This window comes from Aplidium turbinatum, chromosome 2 (genome assembly GCF_918807975.1).
Source record: "Aplidium turbinatum chromosome 2, kaAplTurb1.1, whole genome shotgun sequence".
Classification (NCBI taxonomy): domain Eukaryota; kingdom Metazoa; phylum Chordata; class Ascidiacea; order Aplousobranchia; family Polyclinidae; genus Aplidium; species Aplidium turbinatum.
The window spans coordinates 16,418,989-16,445,325 of NC_137473.1; the positions used below are offsets into that span (position 1 = coordinate 16,418,989).

General features: G+C 33.0%; 1 protein-coding gene across 1 annotated transcript; it reads left to right on the forward strand.

The window, feature by feature from the left end:
* Nucleotides 1-1,432: 1,432 nt before the first annotated feature.
* Nucleotides 1,433-24,566, forward strand: LOC145788372 (seizure 6-like protein). Its single transcript, XM_082600144.1, has 10 exons — nt 1,433-1,484; nt 3,047-3,201; nt 3,658-3,770; nt 4,592-4,695; nt 6,118-6,217; nt 7,362-7,507; nt 8,732-8,851; nt 9,692-9,856; nt 22,108-22,222; nt 24,183-24,566. The coding sequence occupies exons 1-10, from the start codon at nt 1,433-1,435 to the stop codon at nt 24,364-24,366; spliced, it is 1,254 nt and encodes a 417-aa protein (XP_082456270.1). The 3' UTR covers nt 24,367-24,566.
* Nucleotides 24,567-26,337: the final 1,771 nt, after the last annotated feature.

Below are 26,337 nucleotides of genomic sequence, written 5' to 3' on the forward strand. Positions count from 1 at the left end.
AACATTTTAAGGGGTATGATGGCACAAGTATAATAAAACACCGATGCAAGATTTCATTTATAACAATGTTCTATAGCCGAGAAGCTCATTAAAAGTTTATTTCTTTAAAGATGTAAAACGATTTTTTTTTGCTTTATTTTTAACCTATTTGCTTCTTTGAGGTATTTTCCTTATAGGGGTAAAAAAGTACATTTACTGCATGAAACTTTCTTCAAATATGTAATTTATCAAAAATTAAAAGATAAAAAGTTTCAATAAAAAATTGCCAAGTGGAATTATGTTTCAAGTAGCAACGCTTTAAAAAGGAAAAAAAAAGTTAGTTGACGCGTTTGTTAATTCTAGTCAAGAGCGCACAGGTATAACTACTTCGCTACCTATTACAGTATGCGGGAAAAAAACATTTTATTGTTTGCTTTGTGTTTTCAAATCAACATTTTCTACTTGGCTATTCCATGATACGTTTCCAATAAATGCAGCCTGTTCAAACGTGGTAAATTGGTCTGTTCTTATTATTTTGTGATTGTATTTAAATCTCTTCATTACATTTAGTTTGATGTAGCAGCATTGGATTAATCGCTCTCACCTTTCTATAAACCACTCGAAACAAATCGTTCTTTTGACAATTCTGCATTTTCTTAAAGCTACTTTCTTTGACCTTAAACCGTTAAACTAACCTTTATTTGTTAAAACAAAATTATACAATTTGTTCATATATCCAGTTTGAGCAAATGCGTAAGGACATGAGAGGCATGTAGGGCTTGTAGGCATTTCGTTTTTTTTTTTTTTTTAAATTATTTACTTATATCTGCTCAGGGACAATTTACGACGCAGCTGACTACAGAAAAACATATGGCTACAGTCACAATACCAAGGCAGTTGCAAACGCATATATTTAAAAAGATAGATACAAATTTATAGTATTACAATAAAGTTAAAAAGTCTAGTCGATAACAAACACCGACTGCGAACAACTGTGTTCATAACATTCGACAAACAGTTTTCCTCAGTTGGCGTATAGATTTATTTTTATTGAAGAAGAAATGTAAATATTAAAAACCTTCACATTGTTCAAAAACGGAATAGCCTATAAACACATAAATAAAAATAAGTTATAGATTTAAAAGCTAATTTGGCTCCTTCAAAAAGTATTTCACTTCATTTTAATTCCTTGACCTTTCAAGGAGGTCTTTTCTAATCGATAATATATTTTTCAATTACTGTAAAGTCACTTGAAAACCGCTGATGCATGTCGCCAGACAAACTTAATTAACTTGACTAAAGATAGTTCTTCAAAGGTAAGTGTCTCACTTGACAAAGAAAAATACTCATCAGTTACAGACGTCAACGTTGGACTTCATGTTGTATGACAAGATTTAAAAAGAGAAGGTTTCTACGACGAATGTCTGGTTCTATTGTATCTACAAAGTGAAGCATGCTGAAAATTTCGTGGCTTTTGATTTTATTTCTTATTGACTACAGCATAGGTAAGAATGAAAAAAAAATGTACACAAAAATCTGAAATGTATAATTAACTAATTTTTAACTAACTCTAATTAATTACCTTAATTTTATTATTAATTAACATATCTACTTTTGTGTCGTGACGAAGTAGATCGGTTGGATTGATGAGTTAGCAATGAAATTATAATGATGGTCCCAGAATAACGGCGAAAAATCACAACGTAGCCTATATAGCCCCAGCAGGGTAAGTGCCAGTCAAAATAAAACTATTCAACAGTGAAACAAAGCATGTTTGTTGGAAGTGTAGTAAACGAGTTTGAAATAGATGCAGGGATTTCTAGAAGCAAAACAAAGCATGTTTGTTGGAAGTGTAGTAAACGAGTTTGAAATATTTCTAGAAGCATGTCGTGTGAAAGTTCCTATGGAGATAAGAGTGCGTGTTGTCAGATTTTTTATTACCACAACATTTAACTAAGGTAAAGCAAACTGACCCTCTATGTTACGTGGGGTGTTATGGACTCATAAACGAATCTATACGTTCTTTTTGTAACGGTATATGACAGGCGAAATGATGATGTCATCTAATCTTTTGATTTTATTTCATCTGCGATTTTCTCACAACTTTCGAAGATTTTAAGAAAAATATAGACCTCAAGCGAATATCTGCGGCATAGAGAGTAATAATACCAGCAGCTTTGTAGGCTAGCAATGCCGTCATTGTATCTTAAGCTACCTGCAGACGATCTTCCATTATTCGAAAAACTGAACATTAGTAGAAGACATTTGTATATCATTTGGTATCAATTCAATGCAATCCTTACAAAAGTTCTATAACTTATCGTGATCTATCATGAACAGTGCGACTAGGAATTTTGTTTGAGTCAACTGTTCGTATTGTTTGAGTCAACCGTACTAGCTAAGCTTTTTTTGGTATAGCTCCTCATTCATTTCAATGTACAAATAGCAGAAAATGTAATACTGTATGTTACTTTTTTTGATATGGAAGCTACACCATGAAGGCACAAAAAAAAAACGAAAAAAACGATGCCTCACATATGGAATATTTTGCTGTGTATAATAAATAGGGGAAAAATAGAACATGTACTGAAAAACAAATTGGCTTATATTGGATCCATCACAGATCAGCCTGCTTTACTTCAGTGCACAAGACTCTCTTGTTAGATATTGAAATTTATGATGTTTTTGTTTAACTGCAACTTTAGTTTCTCAATTTAAACTTTTTTGCAAACAAGCTTTTAAAAATGCTTGCGTGACTAAACCTGTCTAAAATTATCAAAATCGAACAAATTTAATCCACACCAGGTTTGAGGAATGCAATCTTGTTTCCTTCAAACTACCTAAAAAGCATATTCACTTTAAAAAAAAAACTAATTAAAGAAATCTTTAGCCTATTTTAGTGCACTTAACATAATTATACTTGTGAAAAATACCAAATGCATTGCATTGAAGATTGGATTACACAACACAAAATAATTTACAAATCACAAAATACACAAATCAAAATAATTTAGTAACAGTAAATTTGGAGGAGAATTTAACAAAACGTTTATTATAAACTTTTTAGCACCAAATCCAAAGTGCAAAGGACCTCTATTAAAAAGCGAATATTTAATAACGAGTCCAGACTACCCGACTGCTGCAAATCCAGAGCAAGTTTACCCCCCAAATACTGATTGCGCATGGTATTATATTGGAGATGGAGAAAACACAGCAATATCGGTAAGTGTTTACGTTTTTGTGGGTTTGTTTCAAACTTTTAGTTACAGGCTCCGACTTTAGGCACGAAAAAGCTACAAAATCAAGCAGCGTAGTTCCAGCTCTCAAAGTGTGCGCTTAAGCAACGCATTTTAGAACTGCTCTTCATTCAGCAGCACCCAGTTATAGATGGATTATTTCACAGACAACATTTTAAGTAAAAGCGGAAACTTCATTCTGTCAATCTCGGTAGCAAGGCGTGGTTCAAAGCCATTAGAAGTCTGCGAGAAACTGCTAAGTATAAGTTATAAGAGATCTTTTCAGTTCGAAGCTAATGATTTAATTAATCGGTGCGATATTACTACTTTAAATTTAGCCATAGTCTATATACTTGTTAAATAGACAATAAACCTTATACTCGTATAGATGTTTGTCATGGAAAACGATGAAAGTTTTTAATTTTATTTTTGTAATTTTCAGTTTAAATTCTGGGATTTGATTGTGCAAATTGGAGCTCAAGGTTCTGACGTCACATGTGACTATGATTACGTCAATGTGTCAATCACCTCAAAAGGCTCAAGGAGGTATTGCGGGTAAGTGACGTCATTTAAAATAATGTAAAAACAAGAAAGTCTTGCCAAAAACTTTCCTATTTATTATGTCGTTATTTTGTTAGTTTTATGTATTGTTTTTGAATTATGCACTTCAATTCGATAAAGTTGTTATTAATCGTTTGTCTATGGTATTCAAGAATTATCTGTCTATTAAAGCTATGCAAAAATAATTGTACTTTAAAAATATAACTAACACTGATAAACTTATGGAATAACACAAATGTGCAGCAATTGTTTTTTAATTTTTGACGTCCTTTTGACGTCATTTTTGACAGACAGCAGATTTTGCTGTCTGAGATGTAGGCTATGTGCAGCAACTGATTTTCCTGTAGATGTTAGTGAGGTAGATGGTAGCCTACAAGTAGTCAGTTATTTTATTTTGGCGATGGCGCAGTTCTACCCCAAAAATGTTTAGAAACGCCGGAAAAACTATTAACTACAACAAGAGTGTTGAGTGATAAGCAAAAAAAAAAACAACCAAGAAAACTTTATCAAATAAAACGTCAACTAAATATCGAAGAAACGTTTGCAGATTGTTTCAAATAAGTGAGATTATCATAAAGTAGGCTACTCATGAAATAAAAATATTATTCTTGCTTTATTTATGCAAAAATCTTCTGATTTCACTTTATTGTGAAAAGAGTTGTGAATATTGTTTCCACAATAGTGATGATATTACAAAATAAATAAATATGTTTATTTTCCTGAAACCGCAAAAAATGGTTAAAAAAATACAGCTGTTTTTTATTGTAATACAGCAACCTTTTTCTGGAATGTTAATCCAAGGCACCAAATTTCAGGTACAAATCACCAGAAAAGCCTATTGTGGGTGTGGGTTCTCTTCACGTCACTTTTCACAGTGACGGAGTGTATAACCTTCGGGGGTTCCAGGCAACATACTCTAGTAAGTGACATATGCATTAAACTGAAAACGTAAAAGCCTCTTCTTAAAAATAGAGTTCCAAACAGGATAACCTTTGCTCAAGATTTATGCCTTTGACGTTTGTTTAATTTATGATAGTAGGTTATATGTTCATACAAAAAGAAAAAGCTGTAAACAAATTGTTTGGAAGCAGCAGGAATGCAAACTTATATTTCCAATCTTCTTCTTCTTGCTTATGAGGCAGCAATTCAGGTAACATCTCTCAACTACTGCATTACTGCAACCAGTGCACTGTATCAGTGTTGGGGGCTATTAGGTATACATGTGCCGTAGGTCGGAAAATTTCACAATGTTATATGATGTTTTGTGCTGTTTGAGCTTCGCCACAAGCGCAGGCTGATGAGTCACACAAGCCCCATTGAAACATATTATGCTTAAAGCGACCACCAGTACGGAGGCAGTTTAAAGTTACACATTCTTTTCTTGGCAGGTCTGAGCCAGATGGTAGGGTGGTGCCTAGTTTACTTTGGTGCATGGTGTCTGGTGTACTTTGGTGTCTGGTGTAACTTGAAACATCTGGCCGTTAGGTGTTTTTCCAGCAGTCTCTCCATGACTGCACGACGTCAAAGTAAACTTTATGGAGTGCCGCGATGTGCTTAGAAAAAGGGCGCCCAGAAGGCAAGCGCTGGCGTGTGACTTGTTAGGCTGTGTATCAAGGACTACAGTGTGGAGAAGATGGCGATCATTGACCTCTGCCTTTAATGCAAGTCGTTTGGTGGAGTTCTCTCTGCCCTGCGTAACGATATTTCCAAAAAATAGAAGAACTCTTTTTTTTCAAAACGTAAAATGAAAATCATTAACTTCGAAAATATGCGGCTCAAATTCATTAGCTCAGTAACTGGGAAAGAGAAGAAAGAAAGTATAGTTTGGATTTCTTGCAGCAGAATGGTCACCAGCAATCGCAAGAGTGATGAAGATTAATACTGAAATTTGTAATTTGACGCACTGTTTTCTTCAGGCTGTAATTCAGAAACATAATTTTATTGTGTGCAGTAGAGATCTGAATCTCAATGCACCCCAACGATATGCAATTAGTTCTATTAGCAGTGACATAGCTTTCTGTTATCAATTCTGAACTTTTCTTTAAGCACGTATTTACAAAGTTAATAAAATGATAAATGATATTTGTTTATGTTGATATTTCCTGCGGTGAATATAGAACGTGTTCTTAAAACTACTTTGCATTAACCGTTAAAGGCTTGTTTGCCTTACATGGGTTATGGTTATCATATCTAAGTAGCCTACTTTGTATTTCTTTAATGGTGTCTGCCTTTGTAAGAACATATCTTGAGCACAGTTACGTTTTGACGATTCTAACCACGCAGATAGCTGTCTTGGAGCAAAACATTAAATCAATAATTTTTATAAACCATTTTTTATCAGTTCTCGATGGATTTAACCCATGTGATCCCAATCCTTGCGGTCATGGGGACTGCAGCAGACAAGAAGACAAAATACGAACAAAATGCGACTGTTATCCAGGGTAAGAAGTATCATAAAATTTTTGTGCCCACGTTTTCAGAGAGTGTAGTTGTTCATTAGTTCTAGCCGTTTCACGTTTGGATCATATCAGAGTGGTGAAGCCATGACAGCGAGACATGAATTTGCTTTAAAGGATTGACATATGATAAAGAGTTATTAATTATAAGTAACGTATACTTAATTTGCAATAAGTGACCATAGCCTAATATAATCAATGTGCATTTTTATGACAAATAAAACTTTAGGCTCATTGTAGTAATGAGCGACAACCAATACTCCCATACGTGAAGACTTAACTTTGTGTTTACATCTACAAAGAAAATTACATTGTTCGGTATACAAAAACAACATGTGTAACTGACATCCGAGTGATAGCATTGTAAGCTATTCAAAAAGTACAATGCACTATGAAGTTAAGTTATTGATTGATCGATCACCTGCTGTTTTTTGTAGAAATACGTGCTTGAGGTTGCAAGTAACAACAAAAAATGTAGCCGGTAGCGCGTTGATTCAAGGGTAGCTTACTTTTTGACCCGCCCCCAGGTCAGGCAGATGATTTTAGGCGCCAGAAACGTTTTTCTGGAACACCGAATCATGACGAGAACAATGATGAATGTTTTTGCTACAGTGTACTTGCATTCAGTCAAACTTGGAGAAAACTGCTTTTTGAGAAAAAACTAGTAGTTTTTGGATTTCACATCAGCCTAGACAACATTTTCCTATTAACGGCCTTGGATGTAGTTTATCTCATTATATTAGTAGAGCCAACATCAACGGTCGCATACCACAAATAACGCACACAATCTTTTTGAAAAGTCTATTTGTGACAAAAATACCGCACAATGAACATTTTGCTTTAATAGTTTTACATACAACCGGAATTATCAAATCGACTGAGTCTGACCGTCACCTTCGACATGAAGGTCACGGTCTGACTGACTGTCATAATAATACAGGTTTTTTAACTTGGGGTGATTTTTAAATTGTTAAACTTAGATTTTCAAGCATTAAACAGATGTCTCCTCATCCGGAACCACACAACTTTCCATTTCTGCTTTATTTAAAAAAAAAATGTGACTACAATGCAGTTGGTTAGTTTTGTTGTTACCAAACTGTAATAATAAAAATGATTGCATTTATCGCAGGACAACTGGAGAAAGATGCGACGTCGACATTAAGGAATGCGAATCAAATCCTTGTCAGAATGGTGCTCGTTGTGACGACACCTCAGAAATAAACAAGTATATATGCTCTTGTACACTTCGGTGGGAAGGAACGAACTGTGAACTGGGTAAGCAAAGTTTCTGCTGAAAATGTCATAGTAAGAGAAATGAATGCATCCACTTAGTAGAAACATATTCGCGTTTATGTTTAATTTGGCCCACATGATTGAATGCAATCGGCGGCTGGGCAATGATTGAATGTCTGAAATGATTATGTTATTGCAATACAGAATGCAGTGGGCAATAATGTTTTTGTATTTAAAACTTTTTGAAAGGCATAAATAATTTATTTTTATACTGTGAATACTTCTTGATTTACCATTGTGCGTCAGGTTTGACATTTCAAAACAATGCTAGACTACAGTATGTAAATTGACATGTCCCGATATTCTTCTTTATGTGGTTATTTTCTTCGCTTAGGAATATAGACATTTTAAAGGAAGCATTACCCAACAATCTAATTTATTCCAAGTTTTGACCTTGGGTATAGCACAGCAGCCATGGTTTCTCTTTGATCCAGGCACTCATGCATATTGATTTCCATTGATAGAGCAATATCTGAAAAGTTCAAGCGTTGCTTTTTTCGTGTTCTTTTCTACAAATGCGTGAAATCAACCGAGTCGTTTTAGTAAATTTTTAGAACTGGTCGATTTGCACTCCAAACAACTTATTTTAGATCAGAGGTGACAAACCTGCGGCCCGCGGGCCGCATATGCTGCCCGTCAAAGAATTTTATGAGGCCGGCAAAACAATTTGACAATCGCTCATGCATTAAAGACATCTCAAAGCTGTTTTATGGTTCACTGGTACACCTTTCCTTTGCTATTTTCTAGCCCTAACCACTAACTTTCAGGGTTTAAAGTTAGAAAATAGGAAAGCTATAAAGTAAAGTTGTGAAAATTTTTCAATTTTATTTTTATTTCATTTTTATTCACCAATTTCACCTTGTATTTTTGGTCGATTCCAATCTATGACGTCACGATTAAAAAGTTGTGTGGCCCGATAACTCATGTGTAATTGATAAAGTGGCCCGCGACCGCAAAAAGGTTTGTCACCCCTGTTCTAGATCATGCTAAACTAATCATTCGTAAACTATTGGCTAAATTCGACCTCGCTATCCTCAGAAAAATGATTAAACGTGGTGTTGTTTCCATTAAGTTCCCTAAAGATTGTCAGTTACATCCGATAATGAAACGACAATAGGCTAGCTTGTGTCTTAAAACGCCCAATAGGCCTAGGTAAATTTAAAAACTCTGCTGCAAGCAATCAACGTAGAACGGTATTGCTTTTAGAAAAGCCCCCGCCTTGTTCTAATCCACCTTGTTTGAATGGTGGAACTTGTGAAGAAGTGGAGGACTATCAGTACAAGTGTCATTGTGCGGAAGCTTACGAAGGAGTGGATTGTGAAATTGGTAAGAACAGCATATAAATTGTTTATGGAGTGGCTCACTTAAAGTAGCCTAGGCTATGTGTTTCTAAACCAGGAGTAGGATTATCTTTGCTGTGCATCAACGACTTTATAGAAACACTATATTTTACTGTAAATGCATACTACTTTCACTTTCTTCCATTAGTTTTACTTTTAATATCTTCTAAAGAGCAGGATGCTAATATTTCAACCACATTTGCAAGACAAGGATAAGATAAAAGTAAAAAACTGAGCTCACCCTTTAATTGATTGATGTGATCTTTATCCTCGGACTGGGAAACCTTCTTTGAGAGTTTTATCCTGTCGGTTTCGCATACTTGTAGACTTAGAGGCTTTGAACCACTGAGCGGGGAACCACTTGTTGTCGGGGAATTATTCCGTCCACTATGTGCCGCTGAATAAAGAGTGGTCCTGAAATGAGTTGCTCAAGCGCACACTCCGAGAGCCGAACCAGCGCCGCTTGATCTTGATTTCTTGAGCCAAGCACATCACCATTGAGTTAACGGTGCGGACGGGGCTTTGTTTATACTGTCAAAACATGCGGCCAGTAGGCCTACACTTCTTTTGGGTAAGTTCAACTTGGAAGAAAACAATATACAACATTGTTGTAATAGCAAACCCTTTGCTGCAATATTGCTGCAATAATAAAGAGCTTTTTGATGTGACACGTTTCTGTGTCGCAGTCTGTGTGTACGCGAGTGTCAATGGCTTATCTGTAAGCTTATGCCAGTGGGAGAAACTCTACATTTTTGATACAAATGCTGCGCAGGTTTGCTTTGAAAATCTTTTGACGAAGATACAGTATTGTGACGTGTAATTTTAGAAACTGGGTGTGGGAATCCTGGAATACCATACCTGGCAGAAGGAAGAAGATTCTTTGAAGGCACAAAGTTGAACTTTTCATGCTCAGATGGTTATCTCCTAGATGGGCAGAATAAAATTGTTTGCCTCGATGGAACTTGGTCTCCTCCCATGCCAGAATGCATTAGTATGTTTATAACAGGAATATTACTGTACCACAGTGTACTTTTAGATGACCAATCTGTCTTTGGAAAAACAGTGTTTTTAATCAATTCATAATAATAAAAAGTTAAATTTATTTGATTGATGATGTAGGCTGCTTACTAGATAAATTAGTTTTACAACATTAAATTAGACTGTATGAAAAAAGAAATAACTTTTAACTACAATATAAATCTTCTGTTTTTACAGCTTTTGTAAAGCACAATCAGCAATAAAATAAAAACAGTTAATGCAACCCTAGAATGCATGATGAGGGTCAGAAGTGACCCAGTAATGAGGCTTAGTGAAAAATATTGTTGCATGCTTTGGCACTTTTGGTTTGCATCTAATTCTCAGTTTTGTGGACTCACAAAGGTTAATTCTTGTTACAAACAAAAGCATTTTAGTAAAATTGTTTTTGTATTTCTACCCTTAATTCATATAATAGCGGCCAATTATTCATACGGTCCTACTTGTTTAAGCGGCCTAATCTTTGTAAAGAATAACAAACAACGCACAAGAGTAGTAAGTAAATGTTAGTTTCGACTTGTAAATGTGTTAACCCTCAGTGTTAACCTGCCACAAGCACATTTGATTTTATACCACATTTATATAGTTATGAATATGAATGGTCTTGTAAATGTATTAACCCAAAGTGGTGACGCACATTTGATTTTATGTGAGAAAGGTGAATCGCAAAGTGCAAAGTCCGAATTGCGTGAAGCGATATAATTGTGTAATCGGGTTCGTTTTTCTCACGATAGGATACTGATAAAAAGGCATTATGAAATAATGAATTGAAAAATGAATCTTTCCTAGCAAAAACATAAGATGCAATCAACAGACATACGTCATCCAAGCATCAAAAAGTGGTAACGCTAAGTGGTGACGCTATATCAAATGTAGTGACGCTAAATGGTGACGGTTAACTCCGCACTAATTTTCTAAATTATAAAACAAAAATGTCTTATCACGAGCCTAAAAGAATGCATAGGCTACATAAGATTCACTTACATACCCTACACAGAATTACATGCTAAACCTGATTGTAACCATTTTCTTTGCAAACCTTCATTACATCATTTTTTTAAACGCTTTACCAGGGAAACAACCTACAGTATGTTTGCGGTTATTTAACGTTACAGGATACCTTTGTGTCATCGCTTTTGTTTCATGATGCTTTGCATTGAATGTATTAATTGCGAAATCGTTTTAATTTCGTAGGCTTTCATAATTACCTTGCTTTAATTTCTTTCATTACAATTACACTGCATACATTACATAAAGAGCTTGTAAATGATGTGATTTTAACTATTTTTTATCTTCGCTTCGAAGTACTGCCATAATTGTTATTACAATACAATGCCTAAACAGTATACCTAAAGCATATACTTGAAGATCATAAAGGTTTATTAACGTTATTTGTATAATGTTTCTTGCTCAACCAACATAAAAATATCAATCTCACAAAATAACTAAAGTAGTGTTGTTGATTTAAATTGTAGATCTTTTGGTTCTAGGCATATAGAACATCACGATTTGAAATACCAACGCAAAATATATCAAAATCATGAACACGGTTATATTGCCAACATTAACAGACGGAGCAGAAACATAGTCATTCACAAAACAACAAACAAGAAATCTGGCCGCGGCGCAAAGAAACATGGAAAGAATAATATTAAACATAAATAGGAAAGACAAGATTAGAAATGAAGTCATCACAAACAAAACTTGTATTAAAGATGTTATAGAAACAACAACAAACCTAAAGTGGCAACCACAGAATGGACACGAAGATATGCAAGAAGAACTAGAGGGAGACCAAAAAGAAGATGGCGAGATGCCATAGAAGAAAAGATTGGAATCACCTGGATGAGAACAGCAAAAGACAGAATGGTGTGGAAACATATGTGGAGGCCATCTGCCAGCAGTGGCATGACCGGTTGATGTTGATGATATATCAACGCATGTTTGTTCTTCTTCCCGTGCAACACGTAGTGCGGGCCGATCGCGTTGAAGTTAGCAAACTGTGTGTATGCGTATGGACCTAAAAATTATAGATCGGTTAATATGTAGGATTTAATTAAGATGATTTCATAAAAGTTTTGTTAACTTTTTATCGGTTTGGTTGTAGCCATGTTTTTTCGTAAAGTTGTTTGCTTGCAGGAATAGAGTTTTCACTGTTGATTCTGATGGATAGGTCTATTGGTTCGATTCCAGAGCTTTCCAAATGCTGGGTTTTGTTCATGCTGAATGTGTTATTTTGGTAAATCAATGAGGTTTCACTATTTTTTGGCTTGTATGGGTTAGTTAATTTCGTTATACTTTAATTCTTTTATTCAGTGGTTTGCTTTTAGTTTAATGTAAAGTAATTAGTCAAAGGGGTGCTTAGTCGCTTATTAGTTAGTTATATGTATTATAATCTATGACTGTCCAAAAGCTTAATAAATAATGCATTTTTGCATCTCTATTTCGGTTAATCTTCGTTTCGGTTTATGTTGGTTTTGTTAAACCTTTATTTCTTTAGGTCTACGTTTCTCTAAAACAGTGGTTTCAGCTAAACCTTTATATAGTAACGTTTGAAAAATATAACTAACCTGGAAATTAAAGTTGTTGGTATGATGTCACTTAAAGCTTATAAGAATAATAGCTTTTTCAAAACAACGTTACTCTAAATTTGTTATTGTTTTTTTGCACGAATAAATTTTTATTTTAGATGATGCTAATTCCAGCTAAACAATCAACATTCCTTTTATGCAATAAGAACACCCAAATGAACAGCTATAGAACAAATTGTTGCATATACTTCTGCAATCTGACAACTAGAAAAAAAATCAAAAGCTCTAACAGAATGCGAGCACAAATTTTGCAACATGTAATGACATCTGATGATAAAAACACACAAACAAATCTTCGAACACAAATTTTAACGTTACAAATTATGCAAAAGAAACTTGCGATATTTTGTTGTATTTTCTTAAGCTTGTAAAAATAAAATTGCAATTTGTTGAAGATATTTTTTAAGTTTGTAAAAGAAAATTTAAGTATGTGGCTTAAAATAATTTTTCATGTGTATGTTTTCAGAGATAAACTTTCAGATTACAATTTGTTGAAACTATTTTTTTTATTTTCAGTTTGTAAGTTATGGAACTTAAAAGTTTGCAGCTAGTCAGTTAATTTTTGTTTTGATTTGTCAATCATACAACTTAAAAGTTTATAGTTTGTTAAAAAAAAATTTTTAGTTGTTGGTTTTCACAAGTAAAGCTTTGTGATTTATTAAAATTATTTATTTTCATTTTTGCAAGTAACAGAACTAACTTTTTCAATTTCTTAAAATAATTTTAGAGTAAAAACTTTCAGTTTACAGTTTGTTGAAATAGTTCTTTTATTTCTTTCAAGGATAATACATCTGCTTATTTATTTATTTGTTTAATTTTTATATGTTACACAATTCAGTTTGTAACGTTTTAGCATAGAAAATCAAGATGAGGTATTTCCAGCAACTTAAAGCACGCTTATGATTTTATATATTTATGAATATGAATGGACTTGTAAATGTATTAATCCTAAGTGGTGAAGCACATTTGATTTTATGTGAGAAAGGTAAATCGCAAAGTACAAAGGCCGAATTAAGTGAAGCGACATAATTGTGTAACCGGGTTCGCTTCATAATTCACACGATAGGATATTGATGAAAAGGCACCTTATTATGAAATAATTAAAAAATGCTCATAACATATATAAAGTATAAAAAGGGTGGAATGAATGTTTTTTTTATGTGATAGTTTGGAAAACATGGAGAAACAAATCTCACCAATCTATGCGCCACAACCGTATGAATATAAACCATTGTATGAGGCTGAACAAGGCTTAGCTAACGAATCAAAACTTAAACGTGCTTCAGCAAAAGTTGTTGACATCGCCAGTACTTTCAATGTGAAGCATGAAATTGAATTTAATCCTCACTTAAGACGAGCTTCATTATCTGTTTGCGTCGGAAGAAAAGCGTTTCATCCTGAACAACTTTGCAAAGTCGCGAAAAAGCTAATTGTGAAACAACCGTTTTTTGCTTTTCCCTCCACGAAAAATATCTTACCAATTTTATACTGGAGCAAAGAAGAAGATTCAAATTATTGTTCTCATAGTCAGCATATCCAGCGTGTTAAAGAGGAGCTCCTACCTCAACAAATTGATTTGAATTTTACCAATGGGAAAGTTTACGCGCCAGCTGCCTATCTCTCGTATATTATCGATGGGAAAGTGAATGTGAAGGTTTATCATGAAGCGTGTCCCTTGCCAACTCCAGAAGATCAACACCAATTACAAGAAATCCTCAAATATTTAAAAGTCCTAAAAGATCAAACACCCAGCGCTTTTCGACCTCAAAAACGTATTAAATTAGATTCGATTCTGTGATTGTTTTGCACCATTTGTCAATAAAATATGATTGAAACTGTGCTGTCTTGTTTCTTTTATCAGTCAGCACATAAGTTTTATTAAACAACAAGATTTCCAATAAAAAACACAGCAAAAATAAGTCGTAAAGCACATAGACACATACACAAATTATATTGATAATGGCAAAGTAGTGACATCATCAGAACAGACGATACGTTTCGCATAAAAATACGCCAATCCTTTTTTAGTTTGATGATATGTGTAAATTTTGTTTCTACATTCTGATAATTAGAGAAAAAAAATCAACAAACCTAACGCAAAACTACATCACTATTGTTGCCTAAACTTAAGACAAGCATGAAAAAATACAAATTCTAGCAGAATGCGAGCACAAATTTTGCAACACGTAATGACACCTGATGATAAAAACACACAAACAAATCTCCAAACACAGATTTTAACGTTAGAAATTATGCAACAGAAACTTGCGATATTTTGTTGTAGTTTCTTAAGCTTGTAAAAATAAAATTGTAATTTGCTGAAAATATTTTTAGTTCGTAAAAGAAAATTTAAGTTTTTGACTTGAAATAATTTTTCATGTGCATGTTTTCAGAGCTAAACTTTCAGATTAAAATTTGTTGAAACTATTTTTTTTTTCAGTTTGTAAGTTATGGAACTTATCAGTTTGTAGTTTGTTAAATATTTTAGTTGTTGGTTTTTGCAATGAAAACTTTGTGATTTGTTAAAATTATTGTTCAGTATGTAAACGAAAATTTAAGTTGTGATTTAAAATAATTTTTCGTGTGTATGCTATTAGAATATTTTTTTAGTTTACAATTTGTCAAAACTACTTTTTTAGTATTTAAATTAAGATAATAATAACTCAAGTTGATAGTTTTCTTGTACATAGTTTGTTTGAAGCAAAAAAAAATTATGATAATGTTTAGTTTACAATAACTTATTACTACTTATTGCGAATTAATGTGAGTTACTCTTAGATTGATATTTTGTTTTCTTATTTCTAAAAAATAATACATCGGCTTATCTATTTTTTATATGTTACACAATTCAGTTTGTAAAGTTTTTAGAGTAAAAAAAAATCAAGTTAAAGTATTCCAGCAACCATATCGGGGTTCTTGAACGCATAAGATGTGGCTACTCAAAGCGCACTTATAATTTGCAAACTCTTCAAACACTTTCGATGTGTCACATTAAACTTTTAAATGGCAACACCATGTACTTAAGGTTTCACCTCCATTCTGTTCTGAAGTTTTTATTATTGAGCTGTTGGTTCTCTGATCGATCCCATGCTTCCATTTGTAAGAAGTATTAGTTGTCTTGTTAATACTGGGGTCACATTTTTTTTTTCACATTTTCAACCCTCCTGTTAGTTTTGTTAAAAACAAGCATGGTTTACTTTGTAAATGCTAAAACTTTTATGCTGGTAGTTTTATCAAGCATATTAGGATATATTACAATTCATCTGGAAAGATAAGGATTACCTAAAACTTGCTGTTTTAAAGTAACAACAAAATATTCTATCTGACTCTTCCTTGTTTCTTCTCCATCTAAATTTGTTGTCTTATTATAAATCTCATGTACAAAATCATGCCCAATGGACATCTATCAATGTCATCATACTTCTTCCACTAGATTTGTTCTATTGGCATGTATTATCGTACTTGTGATTGATGTTACACTAACGACAATTTATCAATCACCAAGCCAAGGTAGTCAACAAAACAACATGTTTAAAAAACATATTATAACTAGGTTATCCTACAAAATTATACCTATTTATGTTATTAACACATATATATAAAATATATTATAAATATTTAAATAGAATATAGTATTATATATTATATCTATTTATATGAACTTTAAGAATATATACTATAAATATTATAGTTTTTGTAACATATTATAACTAGGTTATCCTACAAAATTATACCTATTTATGTTATTAACACATATATATAAAATATATTATAAATATTTAAATAGAATATAGTATTATATATTATATCTATTTATATGAACTTTAAGAATATATACTATAAATATTATAGTTTTTGTAAACATGTTGTTTTGTTGACTACCTTGGCTTGGTGATTGATAAATTGTCGTTAGTGTAACATCAATCACAAGTACGATAATACATGCCAATAGAACAAATCTAGTGGAAGAAGTATGATGACATTGATAGATGTCCATTGGGCATGATTTTGTACATGAGATTTATAATAAGACAACAAATTTAGATGGAGAAGAAACAAGGAAGAGTCAGATAGAATATTTTGTTGTTACTTTAAAACAGCAAGTTTTAGGTAATCCTTATCTTTCCAGATGAATTGTAATATATCCTAATATGCTTGATAAAACTACCAGCATAAAAGTTTTAGCATTTACAAAGTAAACCATGCTTGTTTTTAACAAAACTAACAGGAGGGTTGAAAATGTGAAAAAAAAAATGTGACCCCAGTATTAACAAGACAACTAATACTTCTTACAAATGGAAGCATGGGATCGATCAGAGAACCAACAGCTCAATAATAAAAACTTCAGAACAGAATGGAGGTGAAACCTTAAGTACATGGTGTTGCCATTTAAAAGTTTAATGTGACACATCGAAAGTGTTTGAAGAGTTTGCAAATTATAAGTGCGCTTTGAGTAGCCACATCTTATGCGTTCAAGAACCCCGATATGGTTGCTGGAATACTTTAACTTGATTTTTTTTTACTCTAAAAACTTTACAAACTGAATTGTGTAACATATAAAAAATAGATAAGCCGATGTATTATTTTTTAGAAATAAGAAAACAAAATATCAATCTAAGAGTAACTCACATTAATTCGCAATAAGTAGTAATAAGTTATTGTAAACTAAACATTATCATAATTTTTTTTTGCTTCAAACAAACTATGTACAAGAAAACTATCAACTTGAGTTATTATTATCTTAATTTAAATACTAAAAAAGTAGTTTTGACAAATTGTAAACTAAAAAAATATTCTAATAGCATACACACGAAAAATTATTTTAAATCACAACTTAAATTTTCGTTTACATACTGAACAATAATTTTAACAAATCACAAAGTTTTCATTGCAAAAACCAACAACTAAAATATTTAACAAACTACAAACTGATAAGTTCCATAACTTACAAACTGAAAAAAAAAATAGTTTCAACAAATTTTAATCTGAAAGTTTAGCTCTGAAAACATGCACATGAAAAATTATTTCAAGTCAAAAACTTAAATTTTCTTTTACGAACTAAAAATATTTTCAGCAAATTACAATTTTATTTTTACAAGCTTAAGAAACTACAACAAAATATCGCAAGTTTCTGTTGCATAATTTCTAACGTTAAAATCTGTGTTTGGAGATTTGTTTGTGTGTTTTTATCATCAGGTGTCATTACGTGTTGCAAAATTTGTGCTCGCATTCTGCTAGAATTTGTATTTTTTCATGCTTGTCTTAAGTTTAGGCAACAATAGTGATGTAGTTTTGCGTTAGGTTTGTTGATTTTTTTTCTCTAATTATCAGAATGTAGAAACAAAATTTACACATATCATCAAACTAAAAAAGGATTGGCGTATTTTTATGCGAAACGTATCGTCTGTTCTGATGATGTCACTACTTTGCCATTATCAATATAATTTGTGTATGTGTCTATGTGCTTTACGACTTATTTTTGCTGTGTTTTTTATTGGAAATCTTGTTGTTTAATAAAACTTATGTGCTGACTGATAAAAGAAACAAGACAGCACAGTTTCAATCATATTTTATTGACAAATGGTGCAAAACAATCACAGAATCGAATCTAATTTAATACGTTTTTGAGGTCGAAAAGCGCTGGGTGTTTGATCTTTTAGGACTTTTAAATATTTGAGGATTTCTTGTAATTGGTGTTGATCTTCTGGAGTTGGCAAGGGACACGCTTCATGATAAACCTTCACATTCACTTTCCCATCGATAATATACGAGAGATAGGCAGCTGGCGCGTAAACTTTCCCATTGGTAAAATTCAAATCAATTTGTTGAGGTAGGAGCTCCTCTTTAACACGCTGGATATGCTGACTATGAGAACAATAATTTGAATCTTCTTCTTTGCTCCAGTATAAAATTGGTAAGATATTTTTCGTGGAGGGAAAAGCAAAAAACGGTTGTTTCACAATTAGCTTTTTCGCGACTTTGCAAAGTTGTTCAGGATGAAACGCTTTTCTTCCGACGCAAACAGATAATGAAGCTCGTCTTAAGTGAGGATTAAATTCAATTTCATGCTTCACATTGAAAGTACTGGCGATGTCAACAACTTTTGCTGAAGCACGTTTAAGTTTTGATTCGTTAGCTAAGCCTTGTTCAGCCTCATACAATGGTTTATATTCATACGGTTGTGGCGCATAGATTGGTGAGATTTGTTTCTCCATGTTTTCCAAACTATCACATAAAAAAAACATTCATTCCACCCTTTTTATACTTTATATATGTTATGAGCATTTTTTAATTATTTCATAATAAGGTGCCTTTTCATCAATATCCTATCGTGTGAATTATGAAGCGAACCCGGTTACACAATTATGTCGCTTCACTTAATTCGGCCTTTGTACTTTGCGATTTACCTTTCTCACATAAAATCAAATGTGCTTCACCACTTAGGATTAATACATTTACAAGTCCATTCATATTCATAAATATATAAAATCATAAGCGTGCTTTAAGTTGCTGGAAATACCTCATCTTGATTTTCTATGCTAAAACGTTACAAACTGAATTGTGTAACATATAAAAATTAAACAAATAAATAAATAAGCAGATGTATTATCCTTGAAAGAAATAAAAGAACTATTTCAACAAACTGTAAACTGAAAGTTTTTACTCTAAAATTATTTTAAGAAATTGAAAAAGTTAGTTCTGTTACTTGCAAAAATGAAAATAAATAATTTTAATAAATCACAAAGCTTTACTTGTGAAAACCAACAACTAAAAATTTTTTTTTAACAAACTATAAACTTTTAAGTTGTATGATTGACAAATCAAAACAAAAATTAACTGACTAGCTGCAAACTTTTAAGTTCCATAACTTACAAACTGAAAATAAAAAAAATAGTTTCAACAAATTGTAATCTGAAAGTTTATCTCTGAAAACATACACATGAAAAATTATTTTAAGCCACATACTTAAATTTTCTTTTACAAACTTAAAAAATATCTTCAACAAATTGCAATTTTATTTTTACAAGCTTAAGAAAATACAACAAAATATCGCAAGTTTCTTTTGCATAATTTGTAACGTTAAAATTTGTGTTCGAAGATTTGTTTGTGTGTTTTTATCATCAGATGTCATTACATGTTGCAAAATTTGTGCTCGCATTCTGTTAGAGCTTTTGATTTTTTTTCTAGTTGTCAGATTGCAGAAGTATATGCAACAATTTGTTCTATAGCTGTTCATTTGGGTGTTCTCATTGCATAAAAGGAATGTTGATTGTTTAGCTGGAATTAGCATCATCTAAAATAAAAATTTATTCGTGCAAAAAAACAATAACAAATTTAGAGTAACGTTGTTTTGAAAAAGCTATTATTCTTATAAGCTTTAAGTGACATCATACCAACAACTTTAATTTCCAGGTTAGTTATATTTTTCAAACGTTACTATATAAAGGTTTAGCTGAAACCACTGTTTTAGAGAAACGTAGACCTAAAGAAATAAAGGTTTAACAAAACCAACATAAACCGAAACGAAGATTAACCGAAATAGAGATGCAAAAATGCATTATTTATTAAGCTTTTGGACAGTCATAGATTATAATACATATAACTAACTAATAAGCGACTAAGCACCCCTTTGACTAATTACTTTACATTAAACTAAAAGCAAACCACTAAATAAAAGAATTAAAGTATAACGAAATTAACTAACCCATACAAGCCAAAAAATAGTGAAACCTCATTGATTTACCAAAATAACACATTCAGCATGAACAAAACCCAGCATTTGGAAAGCTCTGGAATCGAACCAATAGACCTATCCATCAGAATCAACAGTGAAAACTCTATTCCTGCAAGCAAACAACTTTACGAAAAAACATGGCTACAACCAAACCGATAAAAAGTTAACAAAACTTTTATGAAATCATCTTAATTAAATCCTACATATTAACCGATCTATAATTTTTAGGTCCATACGCATACACACAGTTTGCTAACTTCAACGCGATCGGCCCGCACTACGTGTTGCACGGGAAGAAGAACAAACATGCGTTGATATATCATCAACATCAACCGGTCATGCCACTGCTGGCAGATGGCCTCCACATATGTTTCCACACCATTCTGTCTTTTGCTGTTCTCATCCAGGTGATTCCGATCTTTTCTTCTATGGCATCTCGCCATCTTCTTTTTGGTCTCCCTCTAGTTCTTCTTGCATATCTTCGTGTCCATTCTGTGGTTGCCACTTTAGGTTTGTTGTTGTTTCTATAACATCTTTAATACAAGTTTTGTTTGTGATGACTTCATTTCTAATCTTGTCTTTCCTATTTATGTTTAATATTATTCTTTCCATGTTTCTTTGCGCCGCGGCCAGATTTCTTGTTTGTTGTTTTGTGAATGACTATGTTTCTGCTCCGTCTGTTAATGTTGGCAATATAACCGTGTTCATGATTTTGATATATTTTGCGTTGGTATTTCAAATCGTGATGTTCTATATGCCTAGAACCAAAAGATCTACAATTTAAATCAACAACACTACTTTAGTTATTTTGTGAGATTGATATTTTTATGTTGGTTGAGCAAGAAACATTATACAAATAACGTTAATAAACCTTTATGATCTTCAAGTATATGCTTTAGGTATACTGTTTAGGCATTGTATTGTAATAACAATTATGGCAGTACTTCGAAGCGAAGATAAAAAATAGTTAAAATCACATCATTTACAAGCTCTTTATGTAATGTATGCAGTGTAATTGTAATGAAAGAAATTAAAGCAAGGTAATTATGAAAGCCTACGAAATTAAAACGATTTCGCAATTAATACATTCAATGCGAAGCATCATGAAACAAAAGCGATGACACAAAGGTATCCTGTAACGTTAAATAACCGCAAACATACTGTAGGTTGTTTCCCTGGTAAAGCGTTTAAAAAAATGATGTAATGAAGATTTGCAAAGAAAATGGTTACAATCAGGTTTAGCATGTAATTCTGTGTAGGGTATGTAAGTGAATCTTATGTAGCCTATGCATTCTTTTAGGCTCGTGATAAGACATTTTTGTTTTATAATTTAGAAAATTAGTGCGGAGTTAACCGTCACCATTTAGCGTCACTGCATTTGATATAGCGTCACCACTTAGCGTTACCACTTTTTGATGCTTGGATGACGTATGTCTGTTGATTGCATCTTATGTTTTTGCTAGGAAAGATTCATTTTTCAATTCATTATTTCATAATGCCTTTTTATCAGTATCCTATCGTGAGAAAAACGAACCCGATTACACAATTATATCGCTTCACGCAATTCGGACTTTGCACTTTGCGATTCACCTTTCTCACATAAAATCAAATGTGCGTCACCACTTTGGGTTAATACATTTACAAGACCATTCATATTCATAACTATATAAATGTGGTATAAAATCAAATGTGCTTGTGGCAGGTTAACACTGAGGGTTAACACATTTACAAGTCGAAACTAACATTTACTTACTACTCACAAGCAAGAAATATCCCTAACTTAGAGATACATTAACCACAATTATAAAAATATGCATAATGAGGATTAAATATCCATGTTTTCAAATGTCCATAAATTATACGCTTTTGATCAACTTTTAGGTGATCCATCTCTTGATGACGGGTCGATATCAGCTTGGGCATGCACGATGATTGTGTTATGCGTGGCAGTGGCTTGCAACGCTACAGCCTTTACATTGTGGATGGTTTATCGTGGGTATGGTGCTCAAACCATCATTTTAAAGTGCCCCTGACAGGTTGAATCCAAGTATAGTAACTTTTTAAAGCATTTCCTAGCGCAGAATTATACTTAGCGAACTTTTTAATCTTAACCTCGTAGCTCGACTGGTTAGGGCGTAATTTATATCAAACGACTGTTCTGCAGCGCCACCACAGGCGAAACTCCATATTTCACTGCTCTGGGACGACTTTGGTGGTATTACGTCATCCTAAGTGGGCGTCGTTAACGACAGATGAAACAAACGCTTCCTAGATGTAATTGGTGGATCACAGTTTGGTCGGAGTTGGTACAAGCGGTTGCTTTTTTCAAAGATTTATTGTTTTTTGCAGTTTAATAAAACTGTACTGGATACGTTCCTACAAAACCTAAAATATACTTGAAGTGAAAAATGAAGAAATTTACGAATCATCATTCATATTTAATTCATCATCACTATTCAAAAATAAATAAAAGTTCTCTCTCTCTCATAATGTGCCTTCAGTTGGCCATTGAAATCCGGTGTGACGGCCATCTGGATCTAGAAAATTGTTTCGGATTCACCAAACAATGCATGACGGCATCACAATCCGATTGTTGCTTCCGAGAGCATCAAACTGCAAGCAGTGAGCTTTGCGCAATGCAAGTTGTCAGTGCCAGTGTTAACAAAATCTTAGGTATACAGTTACGTACATAGCAGAGTCTATACATGTAAAAGCCTACTTTACCTGTGCAAGGGTACGTTTTTGTAAACGTTGTTGTTTAGAAGTGCTGGAATCATCATCAGCAACTGGTTGCATCTTTACTTTTATAGATGGTATGGCAGATTTTTTCAAAATGTAAAGTTCGCTCAAGCCCATTTTTACTTGAGTGGTATTAAAAAAATCATCTTTAGTGAAGTGAAGAGAACATATACGACTAGTTTTGTATGGCCTATCCCACTTTCGAACACTTGAAGAAAACTTTGACCATTTTCTTCTCAGCACCTTGTTTTGTGGGAAAGTGGGAAAAGAAAGCACATGGTCTTTGTCACTGACACATAAACAGCAATTTGTAGGCCTTGCCTCAAACATAAATTAAGGCTACTGTTTGTGAGATACTATTGTTACACTGCAAATGGCTATAGCCAGATTAGGACAAATAAAAAAGTATCAAAATTGTAGCCCTATGAAACTGCAATTTCAATTGAATTGAGATGCTGTTTGATAAAAATGAACTCAACCTATTTGATCGAAACCTGATAGTAGTAATAAGTTCACTTTTTCATTTCGGTAATTCTTAATTTGCACATGCGTTAGACCAACAGAGCCCCACACATTCACGTTTTGCAGTAGCCGTACTATACTTTACCAAGTCACCGCAGAGAAAGAATGTATCCTTCCCACTTACGGTGACGTCACAGCGGTGTTGCCGTTTTTATTTTCGCAATTGAATGAGTGCCAGATTCGCCGATGTCAACGAAAGTTTGCAAGCGTGTAACTTAGTAGCCTGTTGATATTTTTTACGATTTGCTGGTCAGGAAAGTTTGTTAGTGTCATCTTTTTGGTATTTTAGGTAAATTTACCGAATTTATTTACCTGTCAGAGGCACTTTAAACTCTAAAACTATTCCCATTCGTTCTGAAAAGGAAGACATTTTATGAAATAATTTGTTTGTTTGAGAGACTAAACAATTAGCTTTGGACTACTAAAATTACATCTAGAATAAGCTTTTCATGCAAAGTAAACTAAATAATAAAGTACCGGTACCTGTTCAATTATTGAATGACTGACAAACGATTCTCTAAAGTTGGAAAGGTTTGAACCTTCTGTTTGTATTTATACCAGCATTGTTGCTTGCAAAGTAATTATAGCATACTCATCCCAAGACGAAAATACTCTTCTGAAGCTAACGATAAGTTTTTGCAAGAATTGTAATTATTACAAAAAATTATTCGTTTTTAATTCAGCATGCATTTTAGGCCTTGTGTGGACCCGAAAGAAAATGTATCAGTTTGGAAGTTCCAGAGAAGGAATGGTCCCATCTCATCTGTTAGTAGTGTTGTTAGTGAAATGGTCGATGACGTATTTGAAGATGAAGCGAGCGCTGACATATATTCGCTAGAAACAAGATCATATCCATCTACATCTACATACCAGCTATGACATAAAAAGGAAAAGACAATAATATTTTTAAATTACTCTACAGTACAATGGCTTGTTATTTTATTGAACCATATAAGTTTACTCCCTTAATGTATTGATTTCCTGAATATCGAACACGCTGAGGCAAGGCATAGAGAGCTTTGAAAAGTTTTTAATTGTAATGTTGTTGGCTGTAAAATTTACATTGAATTGAAACAAGGTTTCGCGTTTTTTCTCTTTTTCTTGTAGGCCTAATGTTACTTAGCCTATCTGCTTATAGCTTACTCGTAGATCTACTATCCTATCAAAGTGATGTTGTTTTACTACTGTCGATCAAGCTTAAACTTTGCGGTTCGAACAGTTTTAATAAAGAACCCACCTTCCCAATTTCTTCTTCATAGTAATTGATTTATCCTTCGATTCGATGTAATACAAGAAAATATGTTTACAACCGAAAATGTAACCTACAAAATTACAGGTTATACTGTATAACCAAAACACTGTGGTAAATTGCATATTACATTGGCGCCAAAGCTCAGGCTGATACCACGAATCTTGTTTTAAGTACGAATATTCACATCAACATTTAAAAAAAGTAGTTGATTGATGTGTATTTGTAAGATATAAGCGAAAGCGCTAACATCATGGAGAACCAAGCCAAGCTGGTCAAACAGAAAGTGCGGCAACAACAAGTAAAAAGCATTTGCAACCAAATGTAAGAATGTTGGATTTGAAACAGTGCTCTTCAGTGCGTCAAAATATTTGTTTTCAATTGTTTTCATAAGCCCAAAAAAATTATGTTTGACTCCTGCACCCAAATGCATGAAATTCTTAAGCAGTTAAAAAGATGATAACCTTAAGTTACCACAACACATTATATATTGTACAGTAGCTTGTTACATACGAGCGTGTTCGTTTGATTTACTTTAACAAACTGAATTCCGGTATATTAAATATGTTAGACGCACAATAATATGTGTCAAACATCAAATGTGTCTCGTTTGTGTTGGTATACCAGTGCCTTTGCTTTTCTCGTGCGCTTTTACTTTGATTATTTTTTTCTAGAGTTAATGTTGAAAATGACGCAAATAAAAGCGTACACAAAACTACAAAGCCACAATGAGGCAGAGTTTCTAATTATTGTAATTAATAAAATGGACCTGAAAATCCAAAACACTCGTTTCTTATTGCTTTTGTTGTCCACCATCTGTGGGTTAACTACACGGGGCTTGGGCGACATCACGTGGTTGGAAGTGACACTCAAATTACAACTGACTGACAATATAAACAAGAAAACACACGTCTGTTGCTGTTTTATTGTACGGTATTCAATTGTTGTTATGTTTAGTTCAAAACAATAATTGCTTTTTGCGCCTAAAACGATCTTTAAGATTTCTTTCAATTAGTATAGAAAAGGAATATTAACATTAACCAGCTCTAAAAATCCTTTTTTATTTTAGGCAAAATGATAAAGTTTGCATGCCATCCAACAGTGTAGTTTAAATCAAACAAAAATACATTGTTTTAATGTTTAGTTATTTTGTATGTTTGTAAACTTGTAACTGCACAAGTTTTCATACAACTTTTCTTGGAATGATTTGCAACTTGAATGAAAGCTGTTGATTCGGCGGTTTCTATTGAATTGAATAATTTACAAGTAACATTTCAGTTTAATTTTATTTTTTGTTTCTGATCATCAAAGCGAAAAATAATATTTGTTATAACATAGCAGAAGGTCTATCTACGAAAAGGTAAAAGCTACTAAAAGCAAACATTAATGGCTGCTCGTGACAGAAGCAATTTGCTGAGTAGGCTACAGGTGTTTGGTACGGTTGCAACACCTTCTACAACAACAAGAAACTTTGCTTGGTTTTGGTGGCTGAGCCTACAATAGTGATTCAAAAAGCTTCTATTGCACAGGTGTGTGCTGTCAAAATAACGCTTCAGCAGATGCCTTCTTATTCCAAAGACTGCAGTGACTTTTTCAAAGAT